General features: G+C 46.3%; 1 protein-coding gene across 1 annotated transcript; it reads right to left on the reverse strand.

Annotated features, from left to right (window-relative positions):
- Window positions 1-1,546: 1,546 nt before the first annotated feature.
- Window positions 1,547-15,736, reverse strand: DRG2 (developmentally regulated GTP binding protein 2). Its single transcript, XM_050967878.1, has 13 exons — window positions 15,569-15,736; window positions 14,286-14,446; window positions 13,696-13,785; window positions 11,873-11,933; window positions 9,980-10,070; window positions 9,077-9,149; window positions 8,792-8,882; window positions 8,358-8,455; window positions 7,568-7,644; window positions 6,976-7,064; window positions 5,672-5,730; window positions 3,739-3,792; window positions 1,547-3,648 (listed from the first exon to the last, which is right to left on the reverse strand). The coding sequence occupies exons 1-13, from the start codon at window positions 15,630-15,632 to the stop codon at window positions 3,562-3,564; spliced, it is 1,095 nt and encodes a 364-aa protein (XP_050823835.1). The 5' UTR covers window positions 15,633-15,736; the 3' UTR covers window positions 1,547-3,561.
- Window positions 15,737-17,379: the final 1,643 nt, after the last annotated feature.

Below are 17,379 nucleotides of genomic sequence, written 5' to 3' on the forward strand. Positions count from 1 at the left end.
TTGGCCCTCCGCAATCTCCTGTGTAATGAGGGCTAACAATCTCTCCCTTTTGTGAAATGTCACACTTGGCCTTTGAGCAACATGCAGAAGCAACTTTAAACACACACTTAATCTTTCTGTGAAGCAGATAAGGGCTGTAACAGGGATTCTTTCACTCAGCACTGAAGTGCAGCTGCTTCTGGGGTGGAACAAAGCAATAACACCCTGTAATTAGGGCAAGACACTGAGGAATACCACATCCTGTTGAAACTGCAAGGGAAGGATGCAGGGAGACGGTAACTAGCCATGTCATTTGGCCAAAATACCCTATTTGTGCTTAATGATACCACCCTGTTTTTCCAAGGGACTGGTGGTATCATTACGCACAAGTGGTATGAGATGTACAACTGTAATCTTACAAGAGACTGCATATAAACACAAAACACAGCCCTTCACTGTTACAGGGGATGAGGTTCTGCTGCTTCTAACCCGAGGGTTGTAATTCAAATGTTCAATTACTCACAACAGATTTTAAATAAACTGCCTGATGAGTATCTACCACTCTATATGGGAACCTCTGCACGGAAGCTGAGCGCGTGCTTCCCACCTCAGACACACACCAGAGTACACACCCCAGGGGTCCAGTTGGGTTTGTACTTAGGCCGCCAGCCCAAGCTGCCAGCCGCTGCAACACTATTATTTTTACTGTGCTAGGTTGAGCAGGGCTAGCCTGTGTACTGAAGATGGGAAGCATAGTCCCAGCTGTAGTGTAGAAATGCCCAATCCCCACTTTGCAAGAGTACCTCCTTCCTCACTAAAGGTCCCGCAAAACATTCTTGAAATGTCCTGGGTTTGCCTGAGGTAACTAGGGGTCTGATCCAACTCCCAGGGGAAATCAATGGAACCTTTCCATTTCCTTCAATGAAAACTGCTGGGTTGATGTTAAATTGTTTGCAAGAATCTAATCTTCCCCTGCAGATAATTAAGCATTTCAGGATTTCCAGTAAAGGTTCTATATGTAGATCTTCAGCCCAATGTGCTCTCACAGCTGATACTAAACTGTAATGCTTGCAGCAAACGTGGGTTGCAGTTAATCTGAAAAGATGGAAACACGTAAAAAAACCTCCTATTTCCAGCTGAGTGACCGTGACCGTGACCCAATGCTTGCTTACTCAAGCTGCTCATGCATACAGCAGAATTAGCTGCTCTTGATCTGTTTCTGTTTTCTTCCCTGCCAAGATTAATCAAAGTTCAGCTGCTTTATACACTTGGACTATGATGGGGGGAAAAATGATTGGCTTCCCCAACTATAGGGCGAGTAGCTCAGATAAATTGACAGTGGTTCCAATAGTGATCAGATTATTACATTTGAGAGAACCAGCTAATTTAAGACAGATGTAATGATTAGCCTTCTGTTAACCACAGCAAGTTTGGGGTGTTGTTTTTTTTTTAAGCTTTACAATGTGAGTTTTAACAAGCTATTTTGAACATTTTTGTTCCCCCGCCCCCCCTCCTGTTTGAGGAAGACGTGCAGTTCAGCATTCTGACTATCAAGTCAGGCACATGCTTTCCTCCATTGTCCTTGTTTATTAGTTAAACACCAGCACCCCTGAAACAGTTAAAAATGAAACAAGAAAAGCTCTGTCATGGTGTCTTGGCCTGTGCAACCTTCACAGGAAATTGAAAGGGTGAGTCAATGTGCTGGAACAGCATCCCACTCAATTAGCAGAGAGAAGTGCATGCATTAGAAAGCCAGCTCAGGCATAATGCAGCTAATTTGGAGATTTTTCTCCAGTAGCTTCTACCTGAGCCCTGATTCCCTCTGCATTCCAGCTGTGAGCAAAATCATTAACATAGAAGGTAACCTACAAAGCTCAGTCACCTTTGTGGCTTGGCTCTTGTGTAATTTATCCATGTCAGGCGAGGAAGGCCTAATGCGTCCAGCTCTTCTCCATCTGTAGAGAGCCCTTTGTTCACTCTTCACAATGCCACTTTGGTCTCATTTCAGGGTTGGGTTAGTGTGTAGGTGATGTTGGTGGCCTGAGAGATACAGGTGAGACTAGATACCTAGTGGCTCCCTTCTGGCCTTAAATTCTATGACACATTACAATCAAAATCCACTCCACCACACAGCCCCTTGTCATCTCAGTTGGCCAAGAGGGAGAGAGAGGGGTGACAAACCAAGTGTCCCCATGTCTACTTCGAGAGAAAAGTGTATAATTTACAAGAAATAGCAACTTATATTTTCTTAAATAAAACGCTTCTGGCCATTTCATCCTTAGTCAGTTTAGGAGGAGCATGAAGGAGGTGCTTGGGGTCACAGGACCTAGCCCTCAAACCAGGCTTCATGGTTCAGAATTCTGCGTTAGGACTGACCTATTTTATCACAAAAGTAAAAGCTATTAGAGGCTCTTGCTCATGGAAAGAAAGAGCCGGTATCTAGCAGACACTATAAACTGTTAGCAACAACATTTAATAAAGCATGATTAGAAAATCCAAGTTTTCTGATGAAAGATCTCCATTAAGAAGCACTATTGTTCATTTATTATAGCCAAAAAAGGCCACAGCATAGAATGGGATTTGAGCCTGAATAGCTATTTCTATGATTTAGGAGCCGTGGATGCATGATTTAGAGACAAGTGATGTCCTGACAACTATACCTCAGGTACTATGGCAGAAAAAGGTGGAAGGAGAAGGCAGAGGTTTCCCACTAGGAAATGCCTAATGCCATCTTTCTGACCCGTGACACGGACAGAAATGAATCCTCTTGGTGCTCTTCTAGGATGTAGCTATGGCACCTGTGGCCTGGCCATGTGTCAATCCCATTGTTAATAGAGAGAGCTGGAAAGTGCATCCCAACAGTACTGATTGGATCAGGACACCCTATAGGCTATGTTAGAGGGTTAACAAGAGGTATGAAATGTTGGTTTTAAATTTGACAGAGTGGGACTTTCAAAAGCTCAGCCTAGGGCTGACTCAGAGGTGGGAGACTGGTGTCTAAAGCCACTGAGGTGCAGAACTAAGAAACCCATGGAAGCTAGAAAGGCTGTGAATTCTAGCAGCCCTCGTACTGGGCGAGTGCAGAAGGGAAAGGTTTGCTTTAATGACACACTTACATTAAAGGACAGGAATGTCCAATGAATGGCAGGTAACATCTCTCAGTGCTGGTATCAATGGCACCAAGAGAAGAGTCATATTTGCATGGAGAAATCCACAGATTCCGACTGATCGAGAAAGCCGGTATAACAGACAGACGTGTATGTGAAATCTGCAGTGGTACAGGAGGCTGCCGGGGAGAGAATTCTCTTCTCATCATAACAAATGGGCTCCAGGATCCAACTTTTAGAGATGCGAGGCAAGGTAGCTTGTTTGCACGAAATGTCACAACCTGTTATGCCCCATCCCCACCTGTTATAATGTATCCTTAGTCTCTTCCCATCTCCAATGGAACAAGCTTCATGGAAGCCTACGTAGCTTTGGCGCACATATTCCCTTTTTTGGCTTTTATACGGTCACAATAAGTCAGTTCTGATTCTACAGCCTAAGGCAGGGTCAGGCACCAGTGAGCAGCGGCTAAGAGGGTTATTTCTTGACAATCTGGATGACATCTTCGTGCTCCATCAAATGAGTTAATCCTACTCTTTGAGGACTGTATTTTGTGCTGGTTCCCTTTAAACCAGGAGAAAGCAAATTAAAACGTGTTAGGAGCGGACACTTCAAATACAGGCAAATCAAATTCAGAGAGTAGTAGTCACTTACCCACACCAAGGCGTATTTAAACTGGCTGGCTAACGTTCTGTGAATTCGATGGCACTGCAATAAGACAGTGTGTGACAGTCAAAGGATAATGCTTCAGTATATATCTGCCTCTATTCTATCCCAGTTCTTATACTGTGCCCCTCACTGTGGTGTCTGAGCACCTAAGAATTAGACTTGAAAACACTGTTTTTGATTATTAGCGCCAACTAATCATGCCTCCCAAGATAAGTGGAGATTTTACCCAGACTTCCAGTACCCACTGCTGTCTTCAATTAACATCTAGCCACTACAGACAGGAACACCTTGGGTCCATGCTGTATACTGCAAAGGCAACTTCGGAGCCACATTCAAAAATGCAGAAAGAGCATAAAGTAAATGTACTAGAATCGTGTTTTCTCCATACAAAGTTCCCAGGAATAGCATCACAAAAGTCACATCATTTCCCTCGGCTTGTTCCCTGAACTCTATTAAGTTACCTTTGTGACGTTACACCCCATATTCTTCATAGAAATATGATGATGATATGAATATGGACTAACATTTTATGCAAGATGGGTCTTGTAAGGTATCATTGGAAAGGTTAAGATTTACTGACTGTGACCATCCAATTTGTCTTGCTTGTATCATTTCTGTATCTAAAGTTCGGAATACTGATTATGTGACAATTACAACTGTGTGTGTATTTGGCAGACACCCACCAGACAACCAGCCATCACAGCCTTGATGGGCCATTAGGAAGAAAAAATAAGACTGTGAAGATACTAATCTCTCTTCTTCCAGAGAGGTGTCCTGGGACATAGCTGTGACACTACAAGGTCAGGTGGTCCTGTCACCTAGTACTAAATACCACCTTGGACACTGCTGGTATTTTTCCTCTGTAGACGGATGGGGACCAAACAAAGGTTTCCCGCCTTAGGAAAATCCTTTGAAAGGCTGGGGAGAGGGTTAATCTGGACTGTCCTCCACCGCCTATCCAAGAAGAAAGACGGCTGAAAATACCTGAAGAGACAAAGGAACACACCTGTGGGAAAGGCAGGGGCGAGACCAGACTGAGACAGGGGTCCAGTCTTTAAGAAGAAATAACGAACTCTAAGCTACAGAAACTCTGCAACTTGCCTAAAAACATTTAGGGTGAGAAATTACTTCTTGAAAGGAGTCTCTAAGATTTTAAGCTCAGTATGCCTGTTTTGTTTTATTTGCTCAATAATCTGCTTTGTTCTGTTTGTAATCCCTTATAATCACTTAAAATCTGCCTTTTATAGTTAATAAATCTGTTTTGTTTATTATTAAAACCCAGTTTGCGCAATTTCTAACTGGGGGGGGGGAAGTTGTGCACATCTCTCGTCACATTGTAAGTGCATAAAAATTCAACCTCTCGTTGTGCAGATCTTTCTATATAGCGCAGGACAGTACTAATTTTGGTTTATTCCACAAAGGGGGTGTGCACATGAGTGCTGGGTGAATCCTCTCACAGGGCTGACTTCAGTCTGCGTCTGCAGCTGGGTGTGGCCCTACCCGTGTGTGTGTGTGTGTGCGCACACGCGCGCTGCAAGAGACTGCGGAGTCTAATTCAGGAAAACAGGGAGAGGGAATCCAGGCTGGTGGAGCAGGAAGGGCTCAGTGAAACCCCAGTACATCAGGTGGTATGCCAGAAGGGGGAGTGGGGAGGTGTCCAACCCATCACAACCTTCATCACCTTTTATTTAGTAAAAATGTTTGTAAAGTACATTACCAGGAAAGAAACATTTGTTTCTATACCTTAGTTAGACCAAGCTAAGGAATGTTAATGGGCAACAAAACATCAACATGTGTTTTTTCATAGGATGACCTGAAATATACAAAATCCTACCAACAGTCTCGGGTAAGAAGTTTGCTTTGGACTCAGTGCTGTTCTACCACCAGAGAAAGATCTTTCTTTCTGTTATTTACTTACCACGTGCTCTACAGAAGCCCCTTTCCGGAGAATAATGGCATCTGTGAAGTCTGGTCTCTCTAGAGAGCACAGAAAAACAAGAAGGGAAAAGATAATATCGCTTTCCTGATCACTGTCCTTTAACATAATCTGACAATGCATTTGATTATGTACAACTCCTTGAATCCCCCCCTGCTCCCATGACACCTGACAGCAGGCTGGCATACAAAGCAGCCATTCACCGGAGTTATACTGCCTACTTAGCTCCATACACACTCCAGTGGGAAGAAATACAAACTGGCTACTTACCTTGGACTTTTGAAGACCAATACACTGAACCAATTCATAATCTTCAAAGACAGTACTTCCAAGATTTGATTTACTCTCTCTCAGGTACCAAAGGTATTTCCTTCTATACTAAAACAACAAGGAGTCCGGTGGCACCTTAAAGACTAACAGATTTATTTGAGCATAAGCTTTTGTGGGTAAAATATCCTCACTTCTTCAGATAAGTGAGGATTTTTACCCATGAAAGCTTATGTGCAAATAAGTGGGACTGCTGAAAGAACCTGAAGGGACAAAGGAACTAACCTGAAGGGAAAGGCAGGGGTGAGTCCAGATAGACAGGGGTCCAGTCTGTAAGAATAACTGGAACTCAGAGCTACAGAAACTCTGCATCCTGCCTAATTCAACATTTAGGGTGAGAAATTACATTTTGCAATCTCTTTCTTTAGTGAATCAAGCTTAGTTGGGCGTTCGGTTTTATTTGCTTAGTAATCAGCTTTGTCCTGTCTGCTATCCCTTATAATCACTTAAAATCTGTCATTTGTAGTTAATTAACTTATTTCTTGTTTATAACATAAGCCAGTTTATATCTGGGGGGTTCAAGAAGCTGTGCATCTCTCTCCTCACATTGAGGGAGAGGGTGAATTTTTATGAGCTTGTGCTGTGCGGATTTTTCTATCCAGAGCAAGACAATATACCTTTGGGTCTGTACTCCATGGCAGGTGGGCACGCAAGTGCTGAGGCAAAGGCCGACCTCTGTGTCTGTGTCTTTCTGCAGCTGCGTGTGGCCCTGCCTGGGGGTGTGCTAGAGGAGGCTTAAGAGTCTGGCTAGGAAGACAGGTTAAAGGGGGCCCAGGCTGGCAGAACAGGCAGCTCAGTGGTATCTCAATACATCAGGTAGCACCTTAAAAGGGGGCAACCCATCACACCAACTTCCCATTGACAGTCAATAGGAGTTGGGAAGATAGTGCCCAACTCCCATTGTACTCCCGAAAATCTCCCCCTTGGACTCTTCTTTTGCCAGTCAGTGTTCTGCTTACGTCCTCTCTTCTTAGTGAAAATACAGGTAAGCGCCAGGTACTCCCACAGCTTCTCCAGTAAATAGTCCAGGTTCAGCTTCATCCCACAGCTGCAAAACACCACAAACATCTCGGCTTAGTGTAATTCTATTCCACAAAGAGCAGCCCAAATTCTGTCTTACTTGGAATCCACAAAGAGGTGTGATTGCAAAGCCTATTAAGTGCTAGATGACAAGGTGAAGCTTTCTGATGGGTCAGTATGGGAAAACTGACAATGCTTTCCAGAAGTACGCCAGCTTCAAAGTGGCAGAACCCATCAGTTTCATTGAACAGATAATATAACATAACTACTGCAAAGACCTGGTTCATGCCTGGCGTGAGGCAGCTTATAGCAGATTTGCCTCTCTCTGGGAATAGAGGCCACTGAATATTTTGTTAAAAATGACAGGGTACTTGTTGAATTTCACCCTCAGCCAGAGCAGCTAAGTGGTGTGCCAAGGAGTGCGCCCCTCTTTGGGACAGCAAAGGAAGAAGGTATTAATGAAATGTAAACCAACTTGCCTTAGTGCAGAGCCTGTAGGAGGCATGGATTGAGAGGCCTGTAAGCTCTTACCTGATCACAACACTGTTGGGTCTCCTAGCCAGACGATCTACTTCTTCCATAGATATCTGGTCAATCTTGTTATAAACCTAACTCAAAAGGGAAAAGAACATATTGACTTTAGAAAGTCAATTCAAGTGACACTGCAAGCAAATATGAGACGTACAAGTAGTTATGAGGTTCTGCAGCTTCCAGTCCTCGCAGACATACAATAATGAGATGCTGGGGCTTGTTAAAAAATGTGGCTCTTATCGATATTGATCAAAGATTTTTGGTAAATTGTTAAAGTTCATAAGTCTCAAAATTACTGACAAGTTTTTCCATTTTAACATTCTTTCCTTTGGGGTCACGCTCTGGTGTCTGTTCTGGGACCTAATTATAAAAATCCAAAACATTATCAAAAGGGGCCCCTGAAACGAAAGGTGAATCTATAGTGCACCAAGGCTGTACACATACAGACACCATGGTTGTTAGAGGAAATCAGCCATGGAACTTTCAGCACCAAAACACAAGTCTCTACATCGCCTGAGCTAAAAGAGGAATGATCAGCTGTAGGTAGCCTGCCACTATAGTCATTGGAGTCAGCCACAAGAGGGCGCTGGAATCATGTGCTAAACCAGCATATCACACAAGCACTCTGTTAGCACATGTGCAACAGGTTACCTAGAAGTTTTATGACAAGTGGTTTTCACACAGAGCGATTCTCTCAATGCAAGAGGTCAAGATCATTCTATATTTAGGACCCCAATCCTATGCTGTCCCATTAATTATACAGAAATAAGGCTGTTTCCGGGATACTCACATAAAGGCAAGGCATGTAGACTCTGTTACCGACAATCACATCGATAAACTCATCAGGAGAACAATCTTCTCTAAACAGAACCTCTGCATTGAAGATTTCTGAGGTGGACATCATTAAGGCCAAACTTCCTTTCTTGGCTAAATACATGAGATAGGCACAATGGGCTGGATCTCTTTAATTTTGTGTGATGGGGGCTGCTCAGACGACCCCCCTGTCTCCCCCTCAAAAAAACAAACAAACAAAAAAACTCCCCAAACCAAACTCCTCCTACTGCTTTTAACCACACCATCCCCCTGTTGGCATGAACACCTTGCTCTGGAATTCGTATTGAAGATACAATCCCATTCTAGGTCACCTTCACCTAGTGGGCTGTGGATCCGACGTGTGAGATGGTGGTCAAGACACTTTCTGGGCTCCCCTTCAGGAAAGGATACTGTATTCATGGAGGATAAGCTGCACCAGCTTCTCGGAGCACTGGGTCAGCGTGACAGTCGAGTTAAAGGAGATGCCCCCACCCTTCTTTGGCTGGATGAATAGAACAAAGAACCTTAAAAAATTCTGTAAGATGTAAAGTCCACGTTATCTGTGACACAACAAAAGGGACAGGCACGGAGGAATTTCTGCTTCCATTGGATGAGCACAGGCACAGAGGAATTTGTACTTCCACTGGTTGAACACACACAAACCCATGACTGTGCAGGGCCACTGGAAAGTCTCACCTTGAAGTAGATGTTTGGTTTGCATTTGTTCAGCCGGATTCCTACAGATTCCAATTCCTTTTCCAAGAGAGACCTGCATAGACATTGCAAATTAGTTGTTGGTACACTGGACTTCACGCAAGAGGAACAAATGGTCATAAGTTTGGGTTTTGACTGGCCAGCAACTTGAGGTTTCCCAGCTCCAAATCACCATCCTGTGGAACTCCTCTATACCACTGACTGGGGCCCTCCCATTCAGCAAGGCCTCTAATTGGGACGTAAGAACACAGCCATGAGAGGAGGAAGCCTCAAATAAAGACACCACCATGTAATCTATTATCCTTCCCTGGACAGACCACATGTTGATATTCTTCCCCTCAAGAAGCCAGAACTGAGGTTTCCTTGCAAGCTTAGTAAATGCCGTGCCTACCGAGCCAGTAAGTATTTCTGTTGAGCACAATCAAGTCCATTGCCCAAGCCTGGGCTGCTTGCTCGGAAGCTACCAACAGGTCATCCAGCCCAGGCAATAATCTGCAGTAACAGTTATCTTGCTGCTAAAGCAATGGCCAAAAAGCCCCGACAGAAGTTTACATTTAAACTGAAACACATTAACAGAGTGGCCTCATGATGCACAAATATTTAGAAGAACCAGCTAGAGTGGAAGAACAATTGAGCAAAAATCAGCACAGGGAGTTCATTTTGGAATGCCTATGGAGAGAGGGATTAAAGTGAGAAGATCATCCCAGGAATATTAAAGAGTAAAATTATTAGCCTAAAATAGATTATATTAAGACATTAGTAAATATCTAGTATGCTGCATACCGGATATGCTAGTTGGCCTCCGCAACTGGAAAGTATCAAGCCATCTGGATTCTTTCATTGGCTGATCAGCCCAGAACTGATTAATCTGCTCCCTGTGCTCACCTCTGTACTTCACCCTTGGTGGCATCCAGCATCATGATGACGACATCAGCAGTCCTAGCCACAGCTATCACCTGACGTCCTCTCCCTTTCCCTGCAAAGGAAGGAGACGATATTATCTGTGGGAAGGCAGAATAGCTAAAAGCTCCCTTGAACCAGGAGCCGTCCCATGGGACTTCTTCAAAGTAAGGAAGAATTTCATTCCCGCTTTGGCTGCACTAACCCGCTGGGAAGGCGGCCAGGCTAATGGGGTCAAGGCCCATTCAGAGCTCCTACAGGCTGAAATATGGGCTTGTTCACAAAAGAAACACACCATATTTTGAAGGCCAGTCCAACAGAAAGCACGACACAGACACACAAGGGACTTGGCTCTAAGCAACCGCAGGATCCATTCTCCTTGGTTGCATGGGGCTGGGATGTGACCCACTCAGCCTCTAGCACAGAAGTGGCCAAACTACAGCCCGTGGGCCACATCCAGCCTGTGAGACCGTCCTGCCCGGCCCTTGAGTTCCCGGCCAGGAAGGCTAGCCCCTGCCCACTCCCCTGTTGTCCTCCCTCCCCTGCAGCCACGCTGTTGTGTCGCCAGTGCTCTGGGCGGCAGGGCTGTGAGTTCCTGCAGGGCAGCATGGCAGCACGTCTAGCTCCAGCCGGTGCAGCTTCAAGACATGCTGCTCTGAGCGGCACGGTAATGGGGCCGGGGGGTTGTATAAGGGCGGGGGGTCCCAGAGGGCAGTCAGGGGACAGTTGGATGGGGCAGAAGTTTGGGGGCAGTCAGGAGATGGGGACTGGGGGGGTTGCATAAGCATGGGAGTCTCAAGGGGCCTGTCAGGGGGTTGGGGTGTGGATAGGGGTCGGGGCAGTCAGGGGACTGGGAGCGAGGGGTTGGATGGGGGTGGGGGTCTTGGGAGGCAGCAGTTAGGGGACAAGGAGCAGCGGGGGTTGGATGGGTCAGCAGTTCTAAGGGGGGCAGTCAGGGGGCAGGAAATGGGAGAGGGTGGATAGGGGGTGGGGGCCATGCTGTTTGGGGAGGTACAGCCTTCCCTACCTGGCCCTCCATACAGTTTTGCAATCTCAACGTGGCCCTTGGGCCAGAAAGTTTGCCCACCCCTGCTCTAGCATGAGGGTCATGCAGCTCCTGATGAGCAAGCACTCCCTCTGCAGGCAGACAGTGGAGAAGCACTGCAATCCCATCAGACTGCCTTCTTTCCAAGAAGCAGCGTGTGTGCAATTCTCTCTCTCTCCTGCACTGAAGCGAGGATACCCAGAATAGTGAAGAGGAAAACCCAGAGATTCCAGTTCAAATCAGACAGACACACTTTCTGATCAGAAATGAAAGGAGACATTTATTAACCAAACTACACTGTGCTCAGACTGAAACATCAGGAGACTCCTATGAACCTCATGAGATGCCTCTTGCCACAGCTGAGCGACTGGCAAATGAAGCAAGAGGAAAGAGGTGGAATGAATTCCTGGCTCCCAAGTCAAGGAGCCACATCAGAACTCTCAGAAACACCCAGGTGATCGTAGCTGAACAATATTTCTTGCCTTGCTTAAAGCCTCCTCCTGCACACCTCCAGTTTCTTTCTCTAGTGACCAACACCAAAGACCTCCCCTTGTACTAGGAGAGCAGATGAGCAAAGCCAAGACTCTCCCTGAATATGGAGGTTTGCTTACTTCTGCTACCCACCTCCAAAACAAGCATCTTCTACAACATAATATGACTTTACATAATTCAGGAACTCTCTTACAATTGTCCCCTACATTCAGGACCTCAGGTTTTAAGTCTAAGGTGTTCGCACAATACATGACCAGGCTGGCAAGGTTGGTACCATTTAGAAACTCTACACAGTATTGAGAGCAATGGCATGCATTAAATGAATGTAAGTGCTAACCAACCTTGTGCAGCTCCTTCAATGATTCCAGGCAGATCCAAAAGCTGAATGTTTGCTCCTTTGTACTGTAAGATAATCAGAAAGGTGGACGATTCTGAGGACCTGCACAAAACCTTTTAACCAGCTTTCCTAACACCAGCTAAGCACTCAATGTATTGTAAACAGAGGGCCAAATTCTGAAATCAATAGGGCTGCACAGGGCAAAATCTGGCCCAGTAAAGTTAGCATCCCACTGAGCTGGAAACAATTTGCAGAGTTTTTACCATGAAGCTGTTTCAATAACTTTCTGAAAATTCCTCTTCCACCTCAAGATACCTTTTACTGCAGCAGTTTATGGCCAAAGCTACTACAATTCTAGACCATCTTGATTTGACTACAAAATGACAAGACTAGAGCACACTATGGCTGTAATATTATTTTGGTCCTTTGTTCACCAAAGAAACTTTTCCGTACAAGTAATAAGTTTCTTATCTGATCCAACAGGTGACATATTGTAATGAGAAGTGCAAACACCACTGCGTTCTCATGGCTGGATTCAGAATTACTCAGCTGTGTGTCATAGGCATAATATTACTACTGTTAACAGAGATTCTCCTTTAACTTAAGCGGTGAAGATCACTTGATTATGGAGCAGGAGGATGAGAGTTCCACTCCTGCTGCCACAGTGAAGTTTCAAATGACGACATCGTGCAGTATAATGAAGTTGAAGGTAGATCTCTCACAATATTTATGCTTGTTTTGACATCAATATGTTTGTTTTAATTATTTTCACTCAGCCTGAATTTTGACCCAAAAATTTCACATTATACTAGGATGCTTTCCACTTTGGTGCCTTTTATAATTTGCTTTACTGATGGATGTACAGGGCACAGATAGCCAAAACTCCTCAAGGACAAGAGTTGTCCTATTTGCCTATTTTGAAGCTTCATTAAAAATAAATCTGTCAAGGCTTCCAGCCATCTGGTCAATGGTGCCAATAACTGATTATATAAGAAATAAATAAATAAATAAATAATCAATCAATTGAGAATTATCTTATTGCCTGGTCCCTCTAAATGCAGAGTCGGATCCTAGTGCATGCTGCCTGTCTCAGAGGAGCAATGCTGCCTGTAAAAGTGCCAGGCTCCACAGACCTAATTGCAAATGCTTGAGACCTTCCAAGAGTTCAAAACAGAAATCAGCTGAGAAGCAGGGACCTTTGGATAAAGCTGGTTCTGAGCCCTACCATACATGTAAGAAGAATACACACATCAGGAACAGCACATCCCTACATACTAAGTTGTAGGTCTTGTTACTAACAGCTTACATTTTAGTCACGGGTATTTTTAGTAAAAGTCATGGACAGGTCATGGGCAGTAAATAAAAATTCATGGCCCATGACCTGTCCATGGCTTGTACTATATACCCTTGACTAAATCTTGGAACCACGACCAATGGGCACTGTGGGGGTGGTGCCTGCTGGCAGAGGCTGCACGCAGAACTGCCTGGCCATGTCTCTGCCTAGAAGCTGAGGAAGGGGAATGTCACTGCTTCCGGGGACCCCACAGTAAGCGCAGCCCAGAGCACTCAATCTGTCCTATGCCCCAACCCTCTGCCCCCTCCCACACCTAAACTCCTGCTGCTGCAGGGGGGAAAAAAGATGGTGGCCCAAGACTGCCCCAGCAGCGGCCGGTGCAACTGGCCCAGGGGCTGCCTGTGCTGCTCAGGAAGCCCCCAGGCCAGGCACACCAGGAGCTGCGAAAGTCACGGAAAGTCACGGAATCCGTGACTTCTGTGACAAACTCTCAGCCTTACTTATGATGTAGAATCCATCCAAATCACACTTACTTCTATGACACCTGGAATACACGTCAGCGTTGTGAATTCATATGAGGCAGCTTCACTGGCTGTGGAGGTCATTAAGCTCAGAAATGTGGACTGAAATGCAAAATATCATAACGTGAAATATAGAAACAAATGACAGCACCACTAAATATATAAAGATACATGGAAACAATGCACATCAATGACTGCTGAACTGGCATGGGGAGAAAACGACTGTAGTTTTAACAGCCATGTGCTCTTGTTATGCCGGGCGTGGGAGTTTTGCGGTGAAGTGGGATACCTGGCATTTTCTCTTGAATGTCAGTTACCAGACTGCTCTTACAGACCTTTCATAGTGGTGTTGCTGTGGTTTTGGGATGCACCAAGTGTGTTTTGCATGCAAGAATGATGAAAGACTTTCCACAGTTTTAGCCGTCAGGTCTGAGTGTGCGAGCAACGTTCTTTCCATTCATTTTTGGCAAACAAACACTTAAGTTGTTTCTGGCTTTTTCTGTATTTCCACATTAGCAGTCAGACAATACAAGCATATTTCAAAAGAGTGAAAACAAACTTAGCAACTGCATGTGCTAGAGTCAACTCGGATAGTCACTGACCTTACCCACAGAGGGAAAGCCAATCAGTGCCACTCTGGCATCTCCAGATTTCATCACATCAAAACCCTCTCCTTTAGCAGCGGCAGATTTGGAGGGTTCTAGTAGCTGAGCTCTGTACTTTGCAAGCTTTGCCTTCAGTAGGCCAAGATGGTACTCGGTAGCTTAAACAGAAAGAATAGTTAGTAACCAAATAACCAGCGATGGCATTGGAACATGCACCTAGTTCCCTATTAGTTCAAGTGACTTGTTTCTAGTTTAGGAATTGCAGCAACTAGGGCATTACTACAAATTAACATTGTAGATCAAGTTTGGTGTTTTTACCTATTTGCTCTTTATACCTGATGTGGCACAAAATACTGAAATAAATGCCCAAATAAAGCTGTTAGTCTTTAAGGTGCCACCAGGCTCCTTGTTGTTTCTGTGGATACAGACTAACACGGCTACCCTTGATACTTGACACTGAAATAAAGGTAGCTCCTGCCTTAAGAGTGTCCATTCTCATAGAGAAGGGAGAGGATTCCTAGTGAGAGAAAACAACAGGGTTTTGTGTTTTCTCCCCCCTTTATTTAGTTACTATAGACTCATTTCTTGTGGTGTAACTTATGTCTTTATATTTAATCTATTCCCAATGACACATCATGACACAGGTGTAAACCACGCATGAGGAGCGAGTGCAAGTTGCATTAGTTTGCACCAATATGGCACCCTGTAGGGGAGTATAAAGGCATCCAGTCCATTCTGTGGGGTGCAAATGGAGCCCCCAAAAGGACGAAAAAAAATCAGTGTAAGGGAAGGCACTGACAGAATGGCCACCCACCTCTCCTCCCCCGACAGACGGACGGGGCGAGCCCTGCCGCCCCCGCTGCCGGGCCCCCCAGACGGACGGGGCGAGCCCTGCCGCCCCCCCCCCGCTGCCGGGCCCCCCAGACGGACGGGGCGAGACCTGCCCCCCCCCGCTGCCGGGCTCCCCAGACGGACGGGGCGAGACCTGCCCCCCCCCCGCTGCCGCCCCCACAGACGGACGGGGCGAGCCCTGCCAGACTCCCCTCCCCCGACAGACGGACGGGGCGAGCCCTGGCGCCTCCCCCCCCGCTGCCGGGCCCCCCAGACGGACGGGGCGAGCCCTGCCGCCCCCCCCCCCCGCTGACGGGCCCCCCAGACGGACGGGGCGAGCCCTGCCGCCCCCCCAGACGGACGGGGCAAGCCCTGCCAGCCCCGCCCCCAGACGGACGGGGCGAGCTCTCCCCAGCGCCGCGGCCGGGCCGGGCCGGGCCGCCCCTGACCTTTGTTCTTCTGGGTGCGGGCGATCTCCTTCTCGATCTCCGAGATCTTCTCCAGGATGCCCATGGCGCCGGCGGGCGGGGGCCGCAGCCGGGCTCCGAAGCGGTCGCCAGAGGCCTAACGCGCCGCGTTCCAGCCACCGCGGCTCCTCGCCCGGAAACTGCCGCCGGCTCGTCCGTCGCACTAATCACCCCCTCAGCGTGACGGGGTGGCGGCCGGTGCACTCGAGCTCCAGTCCGGCCGGGACACGCAGCGTCCCGCCCCCGCTGCAAGAGTTCCGGGAGCATAAAGGGCCCCACGCTGCACAGGGTGGGGGTTGGCCCCTCCTGTGTCTGAAAAGCGCTGGATCCCTCTAACTGGCCTAGCTCCCTCCCTCCAGAGGAGCCCCGGGGCTGGCCCTGCTCCTGCAGCACCCAGCCAGCTCAGACATGGGGGTGCAGCTGCTGTGGGGGAGAAAGGGCCTCCCCCTGTCAGTAGCTGCCCCCATGGCCCCCTGCCCATAAACAGCTGCTACCCTCAGTCAGAGAAAGGAAGAGTTTGTAACTAGCTTCTGTGTGGCAACCTTCCCCCCTGCACTGTAATAGGAGAAGGCCTGTTCTCAGCCCCCACTTCAGAGACTGCACAGTCCACCAGGAGAAGGCAGACTGTGGGCAGACAAAGGAGGCAGGACTCCTCTAACTTAAACAGCTCCTCCTCCTGCTCCCCCTCAGCGTCATTCCTGTTACAGGCATTGCCAAGGGAAAAGACTGGGGCAGCATTTTAGATTGCCTTGCACGAGTCACCCGCCTTGCATGTCTCCCCACCACACACCTTTGCTAAACCAGAAGCTTCCCACATTCTTATCTAGCAGAAAGCTCAGGCTTCTGCAATGGTTCTTCCTTTTAATCTGCAGGCTGATTTCCTTCGATGCCTTGTTCTGTTTGCCATGCCATTAGCTTCAAGGGCTCTGCTATTCTGTCCACAGATTATTTTCAGACAAGAGAAATGGCCACATAGGTTGATTATATAAAGGAGTGGTGATTTTTCATTTGTACAGTAGATAAAAGAACAGATGGGGCATTTAAATAATTAGCACTTAAGCAGATACTTCAAAGCCACTCCACAAAACTCTTCTTACTTTGGTCTAGCAAAGAGGAACATGCTTTTTATACAGACTAAGACTGATGATTACTAGAGGAAAAAAAGTTGATTCTATAGTATCTATTGGGAGAATGCCACAAAATGGTAACAAATCCTATCTCCTTTCCTAATGCACCAAGGTAAAAATATATACTCATGCTGTAATTACCACAAATACGGAACCTGTAGCAAAAGTACAGATTAAGCATGCCAAGAAAGTTGATTACAAATTTAATTAGTTTGATAGTTGCTTACAATACTAGGCCTAGTTAGATTTAGACTGGCCAAACATTAACCCCTATGTGTTCAAGTAGCCCATTGTCAGCTGTGTCCTTCAAACAACATAAATGTACTCCAATATGATGGTGCTATATGAGAACTAGCCTGATTGTAAATGTATTAAAATTAAGTCTTTTTTAACTGCTAAGGGTTTAGATGGTATCCCATTAACATCTGGATTTAGTCACACAGCTCTGAAACTTTAAACAGGATGCCATGGTGGAGGAAAACCAGCATTTGTCGAAAAGTGACCATGGGTTCCAAGAAGATAATGTTAGCACCTCTCTTCACAACCACTAAAGAAACAGCAAATGCAAACAGATGGATATTGTTATTCTAGTCAGCAAACATGACTCTATTCCTAAGCCACAAAAAAACCAAAAAACAAAAAACACACCTTTCAGGCTTTCCAGGA

Source organism: Gopherus flavomarginatus, chromosome 9, assembly GCF_025201925.1.
Source record: "Gopherus flavomarginatus isolate rGopFla2 chromosome 9, rGopFla2.mat.asm, whole genome shotgun sequence".
NCBI lineage: Eukaryota > Metazoa > Chordata > Testudines > Testudinidae > Gopherus > Gopherus flavomarginatus.

Bases quoted from the DNA above. Each gene is read 5' to 3' on its own strand.
- DRG2 (XM_050967878.1), bottom strand. From the start codon at position 15,632: ATGGGCATCCTGGAGAAGATCTCGGAGATCGAGAAGGAGATCGCCCGC. The intron at 10,071-11,872 runs GTTGGTTAGCAC...CTTCCTTTGCAG, and splicing joins CATTGAAGGAGCTGCACAAG to GGAAAGGGAGAGGACGTCAG. The intron at 7,645-8,357 runs GTGAGTATCCCG...CTTTTGAGTTAG, and splicing joins TCTACATGCCTTGCCTTTAT to GTTTATAACAAGATTGACCA.